Source organism: Entelurus aequoreus, linkage group LG01 (genome assembly GCF_033978785.1).
Source record: "Entelurus aequoreus isolate RoL-2023_Sb linkage group LG01, RoL_Eaeq_v1.1, whole genome shotgun sequence".
NCBI lineage: Eukaryota > Metazoa > Chordata > Actinopteri > Syngnathiformes > Syngnathidae > Entelurus > Entelurus aequoreus.
Window position 1 is genome coordinate 85,594,021 of NC_084731.1, and position 22,500 is coordinate 85,616,520.

Below are 22,500 nucleotides of genomic sequence, written 5' to 3' on the forward strand. Positions count from 1 at the left end.
TCCTGGCTTCTTAATTGACCGCCGTCTTATTGTTATTCGAGTGTTTAAATATGTTACAGTTTTAATTTGGTTTTAAAGTATTTTTTTATAATAATTGCAAAATGCATAGATATATAGGATGGATACGACAGGCTCCTATGACCTGCATGCTTATGGCGAGACTAAGCTAGAAGGGGCAAAGTGCGAGGGCATCCCATTGTTGTGTTTGCAAAATATACTATACAGTTGGAAAAAAGACACTGCTAATAACCTTTTTATACGCTATTCTTTTTTGTTTTTTAGATCAAATGTTGTATATTATTGTCAGTGACAAAGTCAAAACCATGAAAATCAGTTGCAAAATAATCAAGTTATGTATTATTTTAATAATAATAATAATAATAATAACATTGTATTGCATTGCCTTCAATGGGAACGTGGCGCCCGCTAAGATGGCCCCCACGTAGGCACGTGGCTAAACATGGCTGTTACGACCCTTGTTTGGTCATATCTAACTTTATTTATTACTAAACGAGGGTTGACCGCTACACTTACAGTTCATGTGCCGTCAAGTGGATTCACTTCTATGGCAAAATCCTCGCCCGTAAAAAAACCCACTATGCATGCACGTGGCTTCTCTGTGTGTGCGCGCGCCGTCTTTTTGTTGGCGTTTAAAGTTGCACAAGCTGTGTATAGAAATGCCCACCCTTAAGTGCCAAAAGGGTAGAAAGCTGCGCAAGTAGAGAAACTTGCACGCAACATGCATGCAACATGCATGCAGAGTGTGGCGGGGATTTTGGCACTCTTGACGCCACATCCTGTTGTAGACATATCCATGTATGGATCTTAGCATTACTTTGTCCTCAGAGAAAGAGCACAGACTGTAGGTTAAACGTGCTCAATTAAATAACTTAGTTACTCAGACAGCAATGTATAGAATTCATACAAGTTTAGATTGGCGTATGACGTCTCATTTCCAAGTATTATACAGTACACTGTATTATATAGCACAGTGGTCCCCAACCTTTTTGTAGCTGCGGACCGGTCAACGCTTGAAAATTTGTCCCACGGACAATTTTTAAATAAATAAATGCAATCATGTGTGCTTACGGACTGTATCCCTGCAGACTGTATTCATGTATATTGATATATAATGTATATATTGTGTTTTTTATGTTGATTTCATTAAAAAAAAAAAAAAAAATTTTTTTTTTTTTAAATTTCTTGTGCGGCCCGGTACCAATCGGTCCCGGGCCGCGGACCGGTGGTTGGGGACCACTGATATAGCAGACTTTGCATGCAATTACAATTCCAAGACGTTAGATGGCGGTATTGCATAGGCTACGGTGTGTGGCCAAGTCAGGGAGTAGTCTTTGCCATTAGGATTGATTTTATTCTTTTGCTGCGCCCAAAAAAAGTATTGTACCTATTAATCAGTAGCGTGCATTTTAGTTGCGGTTTTCACTACCAAATTTGGAAGCGTTGAAATTGCCATGTAAAATTGCTAATCCAGGGAAAACTCTATATAAAATATTGGAACCGTACCTTTGAGCGATTTCTATCAAGCATACTTATTTTGTTGGCATGAAAAACTGCAACATTACCTAAAGGCAGTTTGACTGAGTCCCTACTTGAGTGATTGTTTGCCCACCAAGTATTACTCAGTAGCGTGCATCTTAGTTGCAGTTTTCACTACCAAATTTGGAAGTGTTGAAATTGCCATGTAAAATTGCTCATCTAGGGCAAATTTAATGTGAATTATTAGAACCGTACTGTACTTTGAGAGTTTTCTATCAAGCATACTTGTTTTGTTGGCAAGAAAAATGTCAACATTACGGTACCTAAAGGAAGTTTGACTGAGTCCCTACTTGAGTGCTTGTTTGCCCACCAAGTGTTTATACCGGCTGAGTCTAAATCGGACGTGAGGTCACGTGCAACAAAAGGTATCAAAATATGGCACCGTTTGATTTCATGGGAATTAAAAGCCTACACTAAACAGGACAGAAGTTCTACTCACATCTAAGAGGGTGTGGAGATGCTGATCCTGGAATACACTGTGGAGAAAGTCCATATCTTTCTCGCTACAGTCCGTCAACGCATGAATCTCCTCGAGGCTATCCAAAACCTGTGACACTGCCCCTGTGGATGCAAATGCATCAAAGTTAAACAAATCCAAACTTTATTGCCCACATTCTGACAAGTACACAGAGTCAACACTGTGCAAAATGCAAACACTGATCATGGCACATATAGACACAAAAACAACTGCACAGCAAACAGGCAAAAAGGACAAAGACACAATCACAGTACAGGCAAGAGTCACCAACAACGGTCTTCATGACAGCATAACACACAGAAAGGTAAACATCCGTAAATTATTTAACCGCAAGTACCTGCTGCAGCGCCAACACATGCAGCAAAACCAGAGAAACAGTGGCAGTGGCATCAATATGACATCGGAAGAAAGTCAGCTCAAAAAGTCACACAGTCAAGTAGATGGTGGATGAACTATAACATAACTACATTATTTTTAAATTTCCGTTATACATGTTTGATTTTGCTCATCTCAACGAATAAACCTTTTCAGAAGAAAAACACACTTAAAGCATTTCTTGTAGGGAAAGGAGACAAAGGGAGACAAAGAACTGGAGACTACATCACCTAACACTAATAATGCAACTAAAAAGCCAGTGACGGGACACATGAGGATATCACGCATCAAACGATTGGGAAGGGGGGATACATACTTTCTGCAGCTAGCAGTCCTAGGAGCGGCAAAGCAGAAGAAAAGAGAAGCTGACATTAGAGAAAAGGTACAGACAAGAGTTTGACCTCACAAAGACAGAAGTTTTTTAAGTCAATGTATACGAATACTGAGGACAGATGATGGAAAGAGCAGCAGCAGCAGAGAGGGAAACTGACAATCAGCAGTAGCAGCACGGCCTATTATTAGGCCAGAAAGATTCTGCAATCATGCACTAAGGCCAGGAGAATGTCTGGGACCGCCGACTACAATCACCTGCTAGGAACCGGGAAGCGCGACTGGATGAGTCAGCAAACCTTGCTTTCACTGTATTGAGGAATAATTGGCTGCACATCCAAGACAGTAAAACATTGTTTTGGAGCTGATGAATCTGTTATCAAAATGAAAATGTCATATTTCAACACTTCAATGTTGCTTAACTTTTATTGTCGTTGTGTGTGTCTGTATGCGGACCCTGCAGCAGTGTTGTGGAAGGAAGTGAAAATGTTTGACTATCGGATACCAGAGAAACAGGAAGCTCTTAACCAGACAGCCTGTGACCAATTTCTTTGAAACAAAGAACCATACTGGTCTTCTTTGAACTTTTGGTCACAGAGATTACAATATTTTGTTGGCTTTGGATTGGTGTCTTGAGTTCTAACCTGTTTTGTAGAGTATGTAAATATCAGTTATGAGGACTGTGCACGTAAATGTTAGTCATGGAGGCAGGAGCATTCTCCTGTTGTATAGAGCAGGGTTCCCCAACCTTTTTTCCAGCAGGGACCGGTTTAATGTATGCATTATTTTCACGGACGGGCTTTCTACGTGCGGGAGATAAAAACAGCAAAAAAAAATGAGCATGAAAAATTAGCCTTTGGCTACAATCTGGCACATTTACATGTTATATGTCCATTGATGTGCATTGTCCCATGTACTGTAACATAGGAGTTGTAATTTACATCTATTAAAAAGCTTATTGGTGTGTTCAGTGGGACAAGCCAAAGTTAAGTCAGAGAAAATGCGGTAGTTTATAAATTAATTATTGTTCCCGTGCGGCCCGGTGGAAAATGTGTCACGGACCGGTTCCAGTCCCCGGACCGGTGGTTGGGGACTACTGGAGAGCAGTGGTTCTCAACCTTTTTTCAGTTATGAACCCCCTGTGAAATTTTTTTTTATTCAAGTACCCCCTAATCGGAGCAAAGCATTTTTGGTTGAAAAAAAAGAGATAAAGAAGTAAAATACAGCACTATGTCATCAGTTTCTGATTTATTCAATTGTATAACAGTGCAAAGTATTGCTCATTTGTTGTGGTCTTTCTTGAACTATTTGGAAAAAAACATATAAAAATAACTAAAAACTTGTTGAAAAATAAACAAGTGATTAAATTATAAATAAAGATGTCTATACACTGCGATAAGGTGGCGACTTGTCCAGGGTGTACCCCGCCTTCCGCCCGATTGTAGCTGAGATAGGCTCCAGCGTCCCCCGCGACCCCGAAGGGAATAAGCGGTAGAAAATGGATGGATGGATGGATTTCTACACATAGAAGTAATCATCAACTTAAAGTGCCCTCTTTGGGGATTGTAATAGAGATCCATCTGGATTCATGAACTTAATTCTAAACATTTCTTCACAAAAAAAGAAATCTTTAACATCAATATTTATGGAACATGTCCACAAAAAATCTAGCTGTCAACACTGAATTATGCATTGTTGCATTTCTTTTCACAGTTCTTTTTGACAGACATTTAAAAAAAATATCACGTACCCCTTTGTATACCTTCAAGTACCCCCAGGGGTACGCGTACCCCCATTTGAGAACCACTGGTATAGAGGAATTAGCGTTGACATTCTAACCTTGCTAGCAAACATACAACACTCTGGTGCAAACCTGTGATTTACATAACTGAGGCATTCCTCAAGGCACCCCTTAAAGTGCTCTTCTTTTTGGCTGTTCATTTCTTAATTTTTTTTCCATAAAGTGATTTTTTTTGTAACAAAGGTGTTGCTGTGGGCAGTCAATATCCATGTGTTCAACTTATTTAGTTAAACTAGTGGTGTTCCTCAAGGTTACGTTTTAGGTCCTCACTTTTTCATCATTTGGGCTATTCAACTGTTAACCCGCGAATTCAGTTTGAAAAACTTGTGTGAGACTCACATTTTTGCAACAGATTCCTAAAAACACAAGAGTGCGGTCACAGAAATGATCTTTGACTAGCTTTTTTTTTCGAAAGATCCTTAAAGTACCAGGAGAGAGGAAAAACAAGTTGCCTCTGTATTGAAGCTATTATAATATACAGTCGTGATCAAAAGTTTACATACACTTGTAAAGAACATAATGTCATGGCTGTCTTGAGTTTCCAATAATTTCTACAACTCTTATTTTTTTGTGATTGATTGATAGGAGCACATACTTGTTGGTCACAAAAAACATTCATGAAGTTTGGTTCTTTTATGAATTTATTATGGGTCTACTGAAAATGTGACCAAATCTGCTGGGTCAAAAGTATTAATACAGCAATGTTAATATTTGGTTGCATGTCCCTTGGCAAGTTTCACTGCAATAAGGCGCTTTTGGTAGCCATCCACAAGCTTCTGTCAAGCTTCTGGTTGAATTTTTTAACACTCTTGACAAAATTGGTGCAGTTCAGCTAAATTTGTTGGTTTTCCGACATGGACTTGTTTTTTCAGCATTGTCCACACGTTTAAGTCAGGACTTTGGGAAGGTCATTTAAAAACCTTAATTCTAGCCTGATTTAGCCATTCCTTTACCACTTTTGACAGGTGTTTGGGGTCATTGTCCTGTTGGAACACCCAACTGCGCCCAAGACCCAACTTCCAGGCTGATGATTTTAGGTTGTCCTGAAGAATTTGGAAGTAATCCTCCTTTTTCATTGTCCCATTTACTCTTTGTAAAGCACCAGTTCCATTGGCAGCAAAACAGGCCCAGAGCATAATACTACCACCATCATACTTGACGGTAGGCATGGTGTTCCTGGGATTAAAGGCCTCACTTTTTCTCCTCCAAACATATTGCTGGGTATTACGGCCAAACAGCTCAATTTTTGTTTCATCTGACCACAGAACTTTCCTCCAGAATGTCTTATCTTTGTATCTTTGTCTTATCTTTGTCCATGTGATGTCAGATGAAACTGTGCTATTTCGACATCTCAGGGGATGTCAAAGTCAACCAGCCTGTCAGACCATGGCCACATTTATCTACTACCAGGTGAGAGCTGCATGAATTATAATCTAGAATTTACTTTTAGCAAGATTGAGACAAAGCAGAAGCAGCCGTCGGCTCAGTGTGTCAACAATAGCAGCATAAGCTAGCATTAGCTCACTGCTATCAATGCGCCGCGAAAATAGTCCGTCTCCAGGATTTGGAGGGCTCGGCTTGGTTGGGACCCACCAAGACCTTGATGTCCCCCAATTTTAATCGCATTATTAGTTCCCACAAGCATACATATCTCACTCATTTTACAGTACACGCATCAATAGGGACTGGAGGTCGGCTGTAATGGCTGACCTCCTAATTTTAACTACACAGTAGACACTCTGGGGGCCTTGTACACATGCATGTGGGGGGGTTGGGGTTCGACGCACCCCTCATTGCCTTGTCGGCCGGCGCGGATTCCGGGGACTGCGTTCTGGTGGCCTGCCAAGCTTTTATTAATTTATTATTATTTTTATTTTTATTTTATGTGTATATATATGTGTGTATGTATGTGTATATATATGTATGTATATATATATATATATGTGTGTGTGTATGTATGTATGTGTATGTGTATGTATGTGTATATATATATGTATATATATATATTTATTTATTTATTTATTTATTTTTTTAAATAATTTTTATTATTTACTTACTTTATTTTATTTAATTATTTGTATTTGTTATTGTTAATTTAATTTGTATTTCATTTTATTATTATTATTTTTTTTTAATTATTGTTATTTTTGTTTAATCTTATTTATTTGTGTGTGGCGTCGCGCGGGTCTCGCTTCCTGTTGGGTGGGGTCCGTGCCCGTGTGGCCCGACCTTGCGCTGTGGGGTCTCTGTTGGCGACTTGATGTGGTGGCGGCGCGGCGCCCGTGTCTGGTCTGGATACTGTGTCTCGGTTGTTTGGGCGGTGGTGTGTTTGTGCGGGTTTGGGTTGGGGTGGTGGGGTCTTTTGGTGGGGGGGGTGTTGGTGTCTCTTGTTTGCGTGTTGGCGTTTGGGCTTGCTGGCGGGCTGGCGCTGGCTGGTATCTGTGATCCTGTTGGCGTGTGGTTGCCGGTCGCGGTTTTTTTTTGATCGCTTTGATTTGATTGGGTGGTGCTGGCTGTCTGGGGGTGTTGTGGCTGCTGTTTCTGCTGCCGTTTGTTTGTGGTGTGGGCGCCCGTGGCTGCTGGGTCTGATGCAGGGGGGTGGCTGATGTTGTGACTGGTGGCAGCGCGCGCGCGTGGTGGTTGTCGGGGCTGACAAACTGTGTATATGTATGTGTATGTGTATGTATGTATGTATGTATGTATGTATATATATGTGCATGTGTATGTGTGTGTATGTGTACATGTGTATGTTTATGTGTATGTATATATATATGTACCGGTATGTATATTTCTGGGGGTACGTTCTGGGCCTGCCTGTCGGGTGGGGGTCGGCGCCTCAGGTTACTGCATCCGGACTGCGTGTCTGGAGCTCCTGGGTCCCGCCGTCCATCCCTTCCGGGTGCCCGTCTTGGTTGGGGCCTGCTGGGTCTGGTCCCTGCGTCTACTGTGGTGGCTTGGTGCTGCAGGGTATTCCGAGGTGCTGCGAGTCGGCCAGTTGTTGGGGTAGCGACCTTGTGTGTCAGCATGTCTGTGATCTTCTTTTAATTCTTTATTTATTTATTTATTTATTTATTATAAATAGATTTAATTATTTATTTATTTTTTTCCTTTTTTTCTTCTTTTTTTTAAATATATTTTATTAATATTATTATTATTATTATTATGTATTTATTTATTTTATTTATTTATTCCCCTACCTCAGGGGGGGGGGACTCGGCGGGGCGGTTGCTGGTTGTTCCATCTCCATCGTTGGGGTCCCTGCGGGTGGGGTGGGTGGTTCCTGTGGCCCCGTGCTGGGTGGTCCTGTGGCGGCCGGCTTGGGTGGGGTGGCCGTGGGCTGGCCTCGCCGCGCTCTCCGGGGGTGGGGGGGGGCTCGTGGGGGCCCTGTTGCCGGTGGGGCGGGGGCGGTCTTCCCGTCCGGTTGTGGGGGGTCTCCGGGCCCCTCGGGCGGGGCGTCCCGCCTTTCTGTCCGTGTGGGGTGTGGTCTCTCGCTGGCTTGGGGTCTGGCTGCCCCCTGTTTTTCTCGTGCCTTGTCCTCTGCCGGGTGCGTCTGTCTGCGGCCTGCTGCTGGCCCTTGTGGGCGGCACGGTGGGCCAGGCTCTGGGGTTCCTGTCGCTGTCCGGCTTGGCTGCGTGGGGGCGGTGGTCCCTGGTTCCCTGGGCACCACACCTACTGTTTGTGGGATGGGTTCTCGGGGAGGCTGGGGCCGTACTCTGGCTCCCGCACACACTGGGAGTCAAATGTATTGTACATGCAAATTCACATATACTCACACGCATACATACAGACATACATAGGTACCTACGCTCCCACATACATATACAAATAAATACAGTACATATTTACACACTCAAAGTTCGTACATCCACACGCACATTCATTATACAAACATACTGTATACACATACTGTACATATACATTCACTGTAAAAACATACATATACACATACAGTACATATACACTCACTGTACAAACACACACATACACATACTACACATACATTCACTGTACAAACACACACATACATATACTGTACATATACATTCACTGTACAAACACACATTTACACATACTGTACATATACATTCACTGTTCAAACACACATACTGTATACACATACTGTACATATACATTCGCTGTACACACATATACACATTCTGTACATATACATTCACTGTACAAGCACACATACACATACTGTACATATTCAAGTACATATGCACACATACACTCATGCACATAATCACGTTTCATCAAACATACATTAACGTTGTTGCCCTAGGGTAAACTGGGTATAACACATGGCACACTGACAAAGCTTAACCTATTGTTACTATAACAATCTACAAGGTTAAGGTTGCTTCTCTTTCTTCCCCTCCATTTTTCTGCATTCTTTCGTATCTCAAGTTATCATTACGTATATGTATTGTTGCATTTGAACAATTGTATTGTTGATAATAAAGGTAAAGTACTGGTATTGTTTATTATCAATAGCACTATTTCTATTGGTATTCATATTGCTCCATTTTTAGTGTAATAATGCTCAGTTCTGTATTTTTCTTTAAATTTTCGCTAACTGCTTATTTGCTATTACTTTTACCATCATATTTGTACATGTCGTATTTGCTGATGTTGCTCTGTTGTTGTTGTTGTTGTTGTTGTTGTGTTTGCTGTTGTTGTTTTTGTCTCTCTGTCTAATCCCCCTCTTGTCCCCACAATTCCCCCCTCTGTCTTCCTTTTTCTCTCTTTCTATCCCCTCCTGCTCCGGCCCGGCTGCACCAAATGATAATATAAATACATTTAATAAAGTCAAAATACAAGTAAGGCAACAAGAGAAGTATCCTACACTTCTCTTTTGTAAAGTAAATCTGAACAGCCGATATGGGCATCTACATCTGCTATATGATTTGCCCGAGAAGCTGGGCAGGACATAAAAAAAATAAAATAAAATAAATAAATAAAATAAAAAAATAAAAAATAAAAAAAATGGTCCGTCTGCGTTGGCGCTTATAATAACAATATCACTCATATTTGGTTAATTTTCAGGTGACAACATGTAAATGGAGTATTGTTAGCGGTTTCTGGATGTTTTTAGAGAGAGTATAATGATCGCAACAGAGGACCCTCGATCTGTTGAATCATTTGTTGGCTATTTATTTACGATTTAGAATGCATTAGAAAGGCCAAGTATATGTGTTGTTGTCTTACATAAGGATTGTGAATGATAAACACCACATCTCTTTCAAATGTTATCATATTTCCAATATGACTGATCTGATAACATTGTCAGAGTGCAGAAGTGTTACTACTGTGATGTCGGTCTCCGAAAATAGCCGAAAGTATTCAGAGCGCAATATTCAAAATGGCTACTGAATTTGTGGCATTTTGTGATGTTTAAACAGTGTTTTAAAACACTTTGCGCATTGTAAATACAATTGGATCAGGTTTAATGGATACAATGAAAAACAAATAAGCATTTAGTGTCAACTTGTTTTTCCACTGCTGGTACTTAAAAAACAGCAGAGCACTCCTGTAACTCTAACAAAATAAATAGACCAAAATTAATGTCTACAGTAGGTAATGCGCTGGTTCTACTCAACGTACAAAATAAGACCCCGGTCCTTAGCATTCTGGAAATTTTGACCCCCAACAAATTAGTTGAATCTTCCGGCCTTAGACAGTATGATTAGAAAATACTCTTGATTTCAATTCATATGCAAATGAAACACACCTTATCAATAACACCAATCATCTATACAAACTTCAAATGTGTCTTTAAAAATCGAAACTGAATGACCTTAATTAAGTACAACTTGTGATCACTTCATTTTCAATAAAACTGCCAATGTGTCTTTGGCCCGTAGCACCTCAGAGGTGTGTAACAAAATAGTGTCTCTCGATGACTTTACATTTGCCTTCACAGGAAGGAGCCTTGCAGTGAGGGATCATGTAATACCACTAGCAACCGTGGGTAACAATATCAATTCAATTATTTACTTATTCCCTTTAATTACGTGACATATTTTGAGCTAAATAAATTGAATAGTGCAAAATAACTAAACAAAAGCAAAAGGTGCTCTTGGCTCTGATTGAAAGCCATTCTCTGTCCAGGGACTTATTAGCTGGATGTGTAAATAATCACAAAAACAACAACAACAAAAAAACAAATTTTGGGATAATAAAAAATATGAATCTTATTATTGTAGTAGCGACAATATATTAATACTATACATGGACATGGTATCATAAACTTCTGTTTAGATCTCTAGCTTAGCAGTTAGCCTGTCTCATTGTATCCTCCTACACCACATACACTGTCCTCTAGTGATGAGAAACATACTTTATTTGCCGACATGAAGGTGAGAATTACTTAGCCGCTATCTCGCTAGTGAGGAATCTACTTTGCCTTGAGGACGTGACTTTGCACTGTGGAGGGACGTTAGCCCAGGTATGTCCAAACTTTTTGACTCATGTACAGATTATATTATAATAGGGTATATAATTAATAATTAAAATAACTGGATAGTAGTGTATGTGAAACTTCGACTCCTACCTTGTTTACTTCCGTGACAACCTCCTTAAAGTTTTGTAATCAATCAGAAATATCAAGCAGCTAAAATGCGCCAAACATGGTGTGAAGAGTATGTTTTGCATTTTTGCCAACATGTGTTGTAATGGGTTTAAGAGGGTGTAATTTAGATTTTTTTTTCTGGTGCATGGATGTTTTTTTTATAATAGCCACAAAGCTCAGTGAGCGAGTTGTGTTACGTTTGACCATGTGTGTTGTTGTTTTTGTGTTGGTAAAAAAAAATTTGCACCATGACTAGGAAAGGTTGTTTGGATTGGGTCCTATAAGTAAATGCTGTGCAATATTCACTTCAAAGTACAATTTACAGTCATTGACCTAATTTACTCACATTGTCCATAAAAAAGGCAGTAGAATAGAAGCAGTCAGATATTTAAAATTAATTTAAATAACACCCCGCGGGCCAGCTTTTTTATGAAACTCATGACGTCAGGCCGTAGTTCGGAAACCCCTGCATTAGTCACTAGCTTGCTAGTGAGGACACTACATTGCACCCAGGATTGTTATTCGCTTATCGCTGTCAAATTTGCAGGACAAAGCTAAAAATGTGTCAACATGCATTAACATGATATGACAATAGCATTGAAAGCTGCCAAATGTATATCATTTATATTGTCTACAACACGCAACACTAGCCCATATACAACAACTGTTAAGGACAGTGTCTTTCACTTGTGCAACATGCCGCTGGCTGATGCTGAAACACTAGTCCATGATTTTGTTACTTTGTGGATTAATTTAGTTCTCTATCAGTGTCCTTTGCTAAAGACTTCCCTTGAAGTGATAACTGCAAGATAAGTTTAGCTTCGCCTAAAATGTCAAAGCAAGTAAGTTGTCAAATATTTACTTACATACTTGTAAATACGTGCTATAATGCATTAACTTTTTAAAATCAGCAACTTTCGCGACAGCTGACAACTTTTTTCTCATTGATTGTGGTAGCGTCACAGTGCATTTAACAGTGTTGAAGCTGACCGTCTATTGACTTCATTAGTGGAGCATACAGCTACACTCCACTACAGCTAAACTAGACAGTCATTGGATAAATGGTCGGCTTTGTCCCACCCATCGAAAGCGGAGCGTCTCCGGAAGTGTATGAAAAGCGGGCTTGGCCTTGGATGGCATTGACGCCAAGCTTCTACGATGGCGATTGGATGATCTTTCTGAGATTAAATCCGTCTTTGATTGACAGCAAAATGCGTTTATCACCGATCTTGCAATATAAATCACTGCCTCATCATTTTTCAAGTTTCATTATGTTGTTCCAAGTTGATATGGAGAATTTTACAAGCCTCAAAGTGATGTTTTCTTTGTAAAATCTAGCATCTTTGTATCTTTTATTTGTTATTGGAGACTGTAGTCGTGTTTGGAAAATAGCTGAAAATGAGCTTGCCCTACTACTTGGAAGACCAGCAGCCGCCACTGCTCTCTATTGACAGGCTGATCTACCAAGTCCTTAAAGACTTGAAGTCATTCTTGCCTGGTTTTCTTTCATTTATTAGGCCCACAGTTTTCAATTTACTGACATTTATTGTGAATATGAATAAAATGTACTTTACTTGGCTTAAAGAAAAACTACATTTTTTTTGTCTATCGTTCACAATCCTAATGAGAGACAAGAAGAAAAAAGCATTCGTAAAAATCGGTTTGTTCTTGGTGGCTGACAATGCAGCTAATGGGAGCAATCCATTCTGACGCTAAACCACTTTAAAATGCACCTAAAAAATGCCAACAATACTTCATTTACGTTCCGTAACCTGTTTAACAACCAAGCTCTTTTACAATTTTTATTGTAAAAGAGCGAACACGAAGGAACTATTTTATCTAGCGTAGTAAGACATGGTCTCCATGTGGCATACTACGAAATTAGCCCTAAGCTAGCTACGGCAAAAACAACATAGCTTTTGCATCAGCAGCTGAATCGCTTTTGAGTTTGTTATGCACAACACAATGTGATAGGACACCAATCTGTATTAACTGAAAAAACATAAACAATCATATTACAGTATCTGTAAAGTATTATTTCACTTTTTTTGTACACAGACACTGTATGTAGTTGTAATAACAAGCATGATGTGTTGGATGTATCATGATCAATATTATAGTGACTCACTCAATGGACAGCTGTCTGTTTGGTCCAGCTGGCCTGGGAAGTTTTTTCAAGTTGACTTTGAGTAAGCACGCCATATACGTCCGCATAGCTTGGCTCCAAATTCCTCATTTATACCCGCAAGTCATGCTGACCTCACTCTCTCAACTTCCGTATGCTACAACTACATTATATATCAATCAATCAATCAATCAATGTTTATTTATATAGCCCTAAATCACAAGTGTCTCAAAGGGCTGTACAAGCCACAACGACATCCTCGGTACAGAGCCCACATACGGGCAAGGAAAACTCACCCCAGTGGGACGTCAATGTGAATGACTATGAGAAACCTTGGAGAGGACCGCATATGTGGGTAACCCCCCCCCCCCCCCCCCCATATGTATACTTGCAGTGTGTATATAAAACATTGATGGAGGGTTTTGAAGTTGTTTTAAAGGGCTTCGAAGATTACAACGGTGACTCCCATTAGCCGCTTTTTGAAAGTGTTGTTTATCATCTTTAGATCCTAAAAAAAAGACGTGTGTTCTTGTCTCTTATAATGATTGTGAATGATGGGCAAAATTCCAAAAAAAGTGCAGTTCCCCTTCAAACAATGCATTGGGCTAAGAAAATCTATGTGCTCTAAAAAAAGATCAAAATCAGTGTTATGACATTCACCTGAAGAGGTTGGGTCTTCTGAAAAGTCATGTAGCTCCTCAGGAGGGTCTCCATAGTAAGAGTTAAACTTGTGACTTGATACAGCAGCCAGCACTGCACCCTGGCACACAGGGATTAGAGACAGCAAAGTTTGTAAAGAAATAGTGAGGATGATAGGACACATCCACACTTATCAAATTCAACATAATTTACAATGATGGCTATTCTCAATAAGTTGCTGACCTTCAGCTTCCTCCTTGCATTGAATTTTCTCAGCTGTTCCACTGTTTCGGGAAGGTGGATCTTGTAGGCGTACCTGTCCCTTTCCTACACCAAAACAGAACACTTTAGCGCATGCACCCATTACATAACTGCGTCGCGAAGTGTGCAATCTTGCCTTCAGCCAAGGATGGTTGAGCGCCTCGTAAACAGTGATCCTCTCTGCGGGGTCAAGCATTAACATACGCCTCACCAGGTCTTTGGCGCTCTCCGAGATGTGGGCCCATTGACGTGGGTTCATCTGTTCACACACACAGATAACCAGAATGGAGAGTGATTACTTAAGAACTATAAACTGCAGTTCATTAGATCGTTTTCAGTAAATGTATAAATCACATAGATTACATACAGTTTTGGTCACAACTTTACATACACTCTTCATGGGCATGACTGTGATATTGATGTTAGGCCTAATGATTGATTTGAACTGTCCTTTTCAGCAGGAATGTGACTTTAAATGCACAAGTTTGAATTTGTTTTGGATTTACACAAAGTAAAAATTATGGTTAGATTCACGTATTAACTTATTGACGTCGACCATTGCTAGACATGTTCCAATCAGGATGTTATGCTGTGGATTCCGATACCGATCATCCATTAGTGACATCGGCAGATACTGATTACATGTATTAACTCTGTTGCCACGCCCCCTCTCACTGGGAATGGAAAGAGTTTTGCAGTGAGACAAGGTTTTTAGACCATTTGTGTACTATTCCCAAACACAGATTTTGACCATAATTCCAGATTTGTTTGCTGATACCACTAGCTTGAACATCATATGGTGGGAGGAACTAACTCCGAATTAGCAAGGCAAGCTAACCACAAAAAGGCTTCTACCGCAACAAATGCAGATAAGGATGTGGAAGAGAGTCCAGATTCAGGTAGCCTCCAAGGAGTAATAAGAATGTTGCATAATATGAAAGTTATGCCTGATAGACAGCACAAGAACATGAAACACTTGTCAAAAATATTAAGGAAGTGAGGAAAGATACTGCTACACTTTATGAGGATACTACAACACTCAAACAAATGGATGGATGAACAAAAGTAATTGGACTAGAGGAGACAGTGAAGGTTTTAAAGAAGAAATGATGAGAAGGATCAAACTATATCTCAAATGATGTGTCAGATTCAGGAAGTACAAGAGTCTGTCCGCATGACCAATGTGATTATGACTGGCCTTCAGATAACACATATGCCTAATGGTGGAGCAGCTGATAACAGAAGAGGAGGACAAGATGTTGCTGCTTCAACACTGCAACAGGCGGCCAACGTTCTGCAGTCAACGCCTTTGATTGGAGAAGTGTGGATGTCGACAACATCGAAACCTGCAGTACAATGTCTCGCAAGAACAATGCCACACCTGCCATCCTCATAAAGTTCAACAACAAAAACAACAAAGTGGCTTTGTTGAGGCAGCCAAGTCAAACTGAAGGGAACAAAACGTCTACATCAGTGATCTGACAAAAACGCAACGCTGACGTCGCCAAGAAGGCACGCGAGTTGAGGAAGCAGGTTAAATGGAGGACAGGGCGAGCCGAAAGTACAGTACATGTCGTTAAAGACATCAAAAACTGGACAAATACTAACTGAAGATGACATCATCTCGACTACAGGGAAATAAAAGATACAACTCTAAGACTCAATGCATCTGAAGCCAACGACAAGCAAAAATAACAGATTCTACAATAGTATGTAATGTATAACATTCATTTACTATCACCAACAAGTTATTAATTTTTTACCCCAACACCTTGATTAAATGAATTATATTTATATAGCACATTTTCAAATCAATCAATCAATCAATTTCCTTTATTTAACCAGGTAAAGACTCATTGAAATTAAAATCTCTTTTTCAAGAGCGACCTGACAAAGAGGGCGGCAACAACAAGGTTACAATAATATTTACAACAAGACAATACAACAGAACAACAGCAGTCATACCAGAACAGGTCAAAATCATTTAAAACGATTAAGTATATAATTCAATTTAAAAGCAAGTACATTTCCCAAGAGAACTGGTTTCTCGATCTTTTAAAATTGACTTAAACTCCCCCAAAGTGATCAATTCTGGTAGCCTCCGATCTTTCTGGATGTCATTCCATCACCAGGGAGCAGCATAACTGGAGGGTTTTTTTACCAAGTTCTGTGTTGGCTCTAGGAACCAACATGTGGAGGACATCCTGTGAGCGTAGGTTGTAATGACTGGAGTCTCTACACACAAAGGAACACAGATAGGTGGGGACAAGTCCAAGAAGACATTTATATATAAAAACTATCCATCGAGAAAGTCTTCGGCAGTTAAAGATGAACAGTTTGCCTTTGCATACAGAGTACAGTGGTGGACAAGATTTCCACAACCAGTAATAAAACGTAAGGCAGAGTGATATACAGTGTCTAGTTTCTTCAAGTAAGTGCCAGGTGCATTCATAAAAAGCAAGTCTCCATAATCAAGTAAAGGAATAAAGGTAGATGAGATAAGATGTTTCATAACTTTTAAGGAAAAACCAGACTTATTTCTAAAATCCCAATTTAATTTTAAGTTTAGACACAAGCTTTTCTATGTGTGCTTTAAAAGAAAAACTCATCTATAGTAATTCCGAAAAACGTATATGTTGAGACCAACTCAAGCTCGACCCCATGAGCAGTCAATAGTTTCGGGATGTTCAATGGCAGCCGTTTGCCATTTGAGAATAACATCACCTTAGATTTGTCTGCATTTAGCACAAGCCTAAATTGGGTCAGCTGGGACTGAACATTATCAAAAGCAGACTGCAAAAGTTCAAGGGTTTGCACTGCAGAGGGGGATGAACAATATATGACCGCATCATCTGCATAGAAATGGAACGCGGCATCTGATATTTTATCACAAAGATTGTTCACGTAAATGGAGAACAACAGCGGTCCTAATATTGAACCCTGTGGTACGCCCTTCAACACAGGGAGGAAAGTTGAAGAAGACCCAGCAAACTGGACACATTGTGTTCTATCAGAAACCAGTAAACAGCATGCCCAGATACTCTAATCCTGTGCACTCTATCAAAACTGTCTCAACACGCTTTACAATGAGAAAGCTGAAAGGGGAACTGCCCTTTTTTGGCTATCGTTCACAATCATTATTATCATGACGGATGGATTTTTTAAAATGTATTTCTAAATATTAAATAAACGGGAATAAAAGTCCACTTACAGCGGAGCCAATGGGAGGTTGCCTATTCTGCCAATAAAAACAATTAATAACCATTCAAAAAGCGCAGACAATACTCAATTTACATTTTGTGACTTGAATGTTTCCCAAGTATTAGTGATATTGTTATTATAAGCGCTAATGACGTCATCACTACCGTGTGTCCCTATGTGTACATCATGGAGTGGTCTGCTGTTTCCTCACATTCCTACTCCTTGGAAGTTTATTGTAGATCATCATCTCACTTGGAAAGTAGATGGCTGAGCAGGTACTCCGACAAGTTGGGACAATTTGACAGCCATTTATGACCCAGAACTGGCAAGAACGACACAAAAAGACGCTTGGTACCCCTCGACCCCCCACCACATTTCTTCGCAAGGATTATGAGATTAATCATCTAAATGGGATTATATGATCGCATTTATTTAATATTTAGAATGCATTTTTAAAAATCCATCTGTCGTCATGTCTTTCATAATGATTGTGAACGATAGGCAAAAAAACAAAAAAAGTGCAATTACCCTTTAAGAAAAATTGGTGGTAAACTCATTAATACTAGTGCGGGGGGCAGTGGGAGCAAGGTGGGTGAAGTGTTTTGCCCAGGGACACAACAGAAGTGACTAAGATGGCAGAAACTGGAATTGAACCAGCAACCCTCAAGTGTTTGGGCAGCTGTAAAAATTTACAAGTTATCATGTTAATGAACAATCAGTAAAAGACTAAGATAATGGGTAGGATTCAATAAAAGCTTTGCTTCTTCCTACTCCTTTACAGATATGTTGAAATTTGCAAATTTAACCAGATGATGTTCCTTAATGTGACTTGCTAAACGTGTTTGAAACAAATACATCTAAACGATAACCATATAGCCAATCGGGGATTTCAGATGCAAGACAATATAATCCTGTACTTGTGTTTATGATGATAGAGGACCTATATCATTATCGGATCAGGACGCCCCTATAACTAGATTCTAACTTGTGCACCCAATTTTTTGTATCTGAAAATGATTGAAGATGCCCATTGTGTAATTGTGCCATAGTCGCAAAAGACAAAATAACAAAAAAAAAAAAAACATTAAGGGGTTAAAAATAGCATTTATGCCCATGATGAGTGTGTGTTAACTTCTGACTGAAACGAAATATTTTTAGTGGGTCTGTTCTGTTGGTGGCCACTGAGGAATAATGAAGTGGTGGAAGTTTGGAAACCAATGAGAATTGTGACAATGAAAAAGAGGTAACGGTGGCACAGCCTGGCTTCACAGAAAAAACTAGACATCCTGCTGTGACTGCATCTGCTGCAGATTAGTCATGCAGAGAAAATAAACACCACCATCAATTGTCAGTGTGCTCTACTCTCACAGTCATGCTCTAAATGACAAATTAACTTACTTAATGGAGTCCAATCAGGATATCAGGGGCCCGCATAACATACCTACCTTGTATTTGCCCTTAATGATGGCCTCAAACAGGCGATCTTTCGTGCCATAGAAAGGCAGGCAGCCCGACAGAAGGATGAAGAGGATAACCCCGCATCCCCACACGTCCACCGGTTTGCCATATGGCTCTCGCTTGACAACTTCTGGAGCCATGAAGTGGGGAGTGCCGACACGACCTGAAAAAAGTAACTTGATATGAGCTCCGAGAAGCATTTGTGCGAGTGACAGGCCAAAGAAGGAAGAGAGCACACAGGTGGATGCTTAGTTTACAATGTCAATATACCTCCAGCAACCAGGCCTGACTCTCCAAGCTGGATCGCTACTCCAAAGCCTCCCAGCTTGACAGGAGCAGAGTTCTCCTTGGAGGCTAGCAGCACACAGTGAGGCTACATATGGACAAACACACACGAGACGCAGGATTAATCACACTGTAAATTATTTGCCAATTGTCAAGATTTAATATTTTAGCATGAGTAATTATATACTGTATATTTTTTATTCTAGTTTAAAATGTTTAAATTGAGAAAAAAACTATTCAAATAAAATATTTTGGTTTCCCCCCATTGAGAATTGTGGTTAAAGAGATTATCTCAGGGATGTTTAGTTTAAGAATTGCAAGTTGAATAATATTTGTTCTCGGAAAAAAATACTTGTGCTAATTTCCAGATATACAAATCTTAATTTGGGATGTCTTTGTAAGTTAAATGATCTACTCATGCAGCTAGTTAATTTCACTAGTGTTTAGTATTTTCTTTCTTAAAATCAAGTCTTTTTACATCAGTGTTTCTTAACCATAACCATTGTTGGGCCGCAAAATGCCTCCAAAAAAGATGTTGAACAGCTGTGGTTCGTATGGGTCGCAGCGGTACTCAGTTGTAATACACTTTTCCACAACTTGTGGCAGTGTTGACAATATCAAACAAAAGAAGTCTAGAACTAAAGTCATAGTAGTTTCTTAAGCGCAAACATTTTGACTGTAGTGGAGAAGTTGTATTTTCATTTGCACTTTGATTTTATTGACAGTTTAGTTAAGAAACATACATATTATTATTATTTTATCAATTTTGTATATAAACACTTGTGTAATTGTATGTACATTTATTTTTCATGAGTTTTTAAGAGTCCCTTCTTTTACAGTAATTATTCATTAATATTTACTATTGTAATCAGCCTGACCTAAGCCTTGATAATATTTTTTCGGATTTACACATGCTTTCATATTAATTTGACAAGGTTTAAGTTGTTAAATATTATAATTATCAAATACGATTAAATCAAGAGTAAGAATACTGAGTGGGTGTTAACAATTGAGTGGGCACCTCTGAAGTACAAAAGTTGGGCCCCAAGGTCAAAAATATTGAAAACCCCTGTTTTACATTATATTTTGACAGCTCTTTTTTGCAGCGTACATTTAACAATATTATACTTAAATAATGACGACATGTACCCCAAAATGTTCAACCAGATAGTAACATGAGTCGAGTGTGTTAAAGAAACTGCTGTTTTAAATGAGTCCACTGGATGTCGCAATAGTAATTCTGTTAGGCAAGCAAATACTTTATACTGGGGCGAGCAAGTATATATATATATTTTAGGGCTGGGCGATATGGCCTTTTATTAATATCTCAATATTTTTAGGCCATGTGACGATACACGATATATATATCTCGATATTTTGCCTTAGCCTTGAATTTAGGGCTGGGCGATATGGCCTTTTATTAATATCTCAATATTTTTAGGCCATGTCACAATACACAATATATATCTCGATATTTTGCCTTAGCCTTCAATGAACACTTGATGCATATAATCACACCAGTATGATGATTCTATGTGTCTACATTAAAACATTCTTGTTCATACTGCATTAATATATGCTCATTTTAAACTTTCATGCACAACCAAGTCAATTTACCAAAACTGTATTTATTAAACAGTTATTAAGCAGTGGCACAAACATTCATGTCATTTCCAAAACAGAAAGTGCAAGATTGTCAGAGACATTTTAAAACTAGCTATTAGTGCATTTTTGTGCATGATGTCACTAAGATGACATATCCAAACAACACTAAATTAAAGTGCACTTTTTGTACAAAATGCCACTAAAATGGTTTAAAACAAATAAAGTGCACTTTTGTGCATGATGTCAAGGTATTTCAATAAGTGTCAAATAAAAATGAGCTGCATAATAGGAAATCACATAGTGTATGTCTTTCGCTATGTGGTAGGTTCCTGCGGACGTTATCTCCTTCTGTTGTTGACTATTTTTTTAATACGGTGTTGATGTGGAAATGGTTGCTTCGGCATTTTGTGGGTGTGGCACCAAACGGAGATGTTGACATGCAGAGTTTCAAGCACTCTTCATTCTCTAGCGGGTGACTTTTCAAATGATGCTACATTAGTAGAGCTGCTACATTTTGTACGATTTTGCCACAAACTTGACATATTACGGTTGTATGTTCGACATATTCCCGCTTGAAGCCAAACCACCGCCAGACGATGGACCCTGTGCTGTTTTTCTTGGGAATTAATTCTTCCTTCATTTGTTACGAGATTCGCACCTTCTTTCTCTCGTATTACCACTCGCACCACTCCGTTAGCATCACAGCTAATGTTACCATTCCGCTACCTCTCTGCTCCGCGAGGGCGTATGATGTTGTATGTAACGTATGTAAGAAGGTGCGCTTGTTTTAAGTCTCTGTGAGAAGGAGAGACAAGAAAGAGTGGGAAGAGCCTGCAGTGTAATGCCCGCAGCTAAAAGCGTAACTGCGTGATAACGTATACTCAAATATCACGATATAGTCATTTTCTATATCGCACAGAGACAAACCCACGATATATCGAGTATATCGATATATCGCCCAGCCCTAATATACTGTATATATATATACACACTACCGTTCAAAAGTTTGGGGTCACCAAAACAATTTTGTGGAATAGCCTTCATTTCTAAGAACAAGAATAGACTGTCGAGTTTCAGATGAAAGTTCTCTTTTTCTGGCCATTTTGAGCGTTTAATTGACCCCACAAATGTGATGCTCCAGAAACTCAATCTGCTCAAAGGAAGGTCGGTTTTTTAGCTTCTGTAATGAGCAAAACTGTTTTCAGATGTGTGAACATGATTGCACAAGGGTTTTCTAATCATCAATTAGCCTTCTGAGCCAATGAGCAAACACATTGTACCATTAGAACACTGGAGGGATAGTTTCTGGAAATGGGCCTTTATACACCTATGTAGATATTGCACCAAAAACCAGACATTTGCAGCTAGAATAGTCATTTACCACATTAGCAATGTATAGAGTGTATTTCTTTAAAGTTAAGACTAGTTTAAAGTTATCTTCATTGAAAAGTATAGTGCTTTTCCTTAAAAAATAAGGACATTTCAATGTGACCCCAAACTTTTGAACGGTAGTGTATATATATATACACACAGTACATATATACACAAAGCCCAAAACCAGTGACGTTGGCACGTTGTGTAATCGTAAATAAAAACAGAATACAATGATTTGCAAATCCTTTTCAACTTATATTCAATTGAATAGACTGCAAAGACAAGATATTTAATGTTCGAACTGAGAAACTTAATTTCTATTTGCAAATAATCATTAACTTAGAATTTAATGGCAGCAACACATTGCAAAAAAGTTGGCACAGGGGCATTTTTACCACTGTGTTACATGGCCTTTCCTTTTAACAACACTCAGTAAACGT

General features: G+C 39.3%; 1 protein-coding gene across 17 annotated transcripts in view; it reads right to left on the reverse strand.

Moving 5' to 3' along the window:
* Positions 1 to 22,500, reverse strand: part of LOC133658117 (peripheral plasma membrane protein CASK-like) — a 115,304-nt gene that overhangs the window by 28,868 nt on the left and 63,936 nt on the right. For 7 of the 17 annotated variants that reach the window (XM_062059778.1, XM_062059769.1, XM_062059753.1 and 4 more), the window contains exons 6-12: positions 19,067 to 19,169; positions 18,784 to 18,959; positions 14,274 to 14,396; positions 14,120 to 14,203; positions 13,898 to 13,997; positions 2,727 to 2,744; positions 1,997 to 2,121 (exon numbers count right to left, since the gene is read on the reverse strand). In XM_062059778.1, coding sequence (XP_061915762.1) covers positions 1,997 to 2,121; positions 2,727 to 2,744; positions 13,898 to 13,997; positions 14,120 to 14,203; positions 14,274 to 14,396; positions 18,784 to 18,959; positions 19,067 to 19,169 — 729 coding nt within the window. The remainder of the gene's footprint in view (positions 1 to 1,996; positions 2,122 to 2,726; positions 2,745 to 13,897; positions 13,998 to 14,119; positions 14,204 to 14,273; positions 14,397 to 18,783; positions 18,960 to 19,066; positions 19,170 to 22,500) is intronic. The other 10 variants (XM_062059851.1, XM_062059761.1, XM_062059860.1 and 7 more) reach the window with 2 other exon arrangements.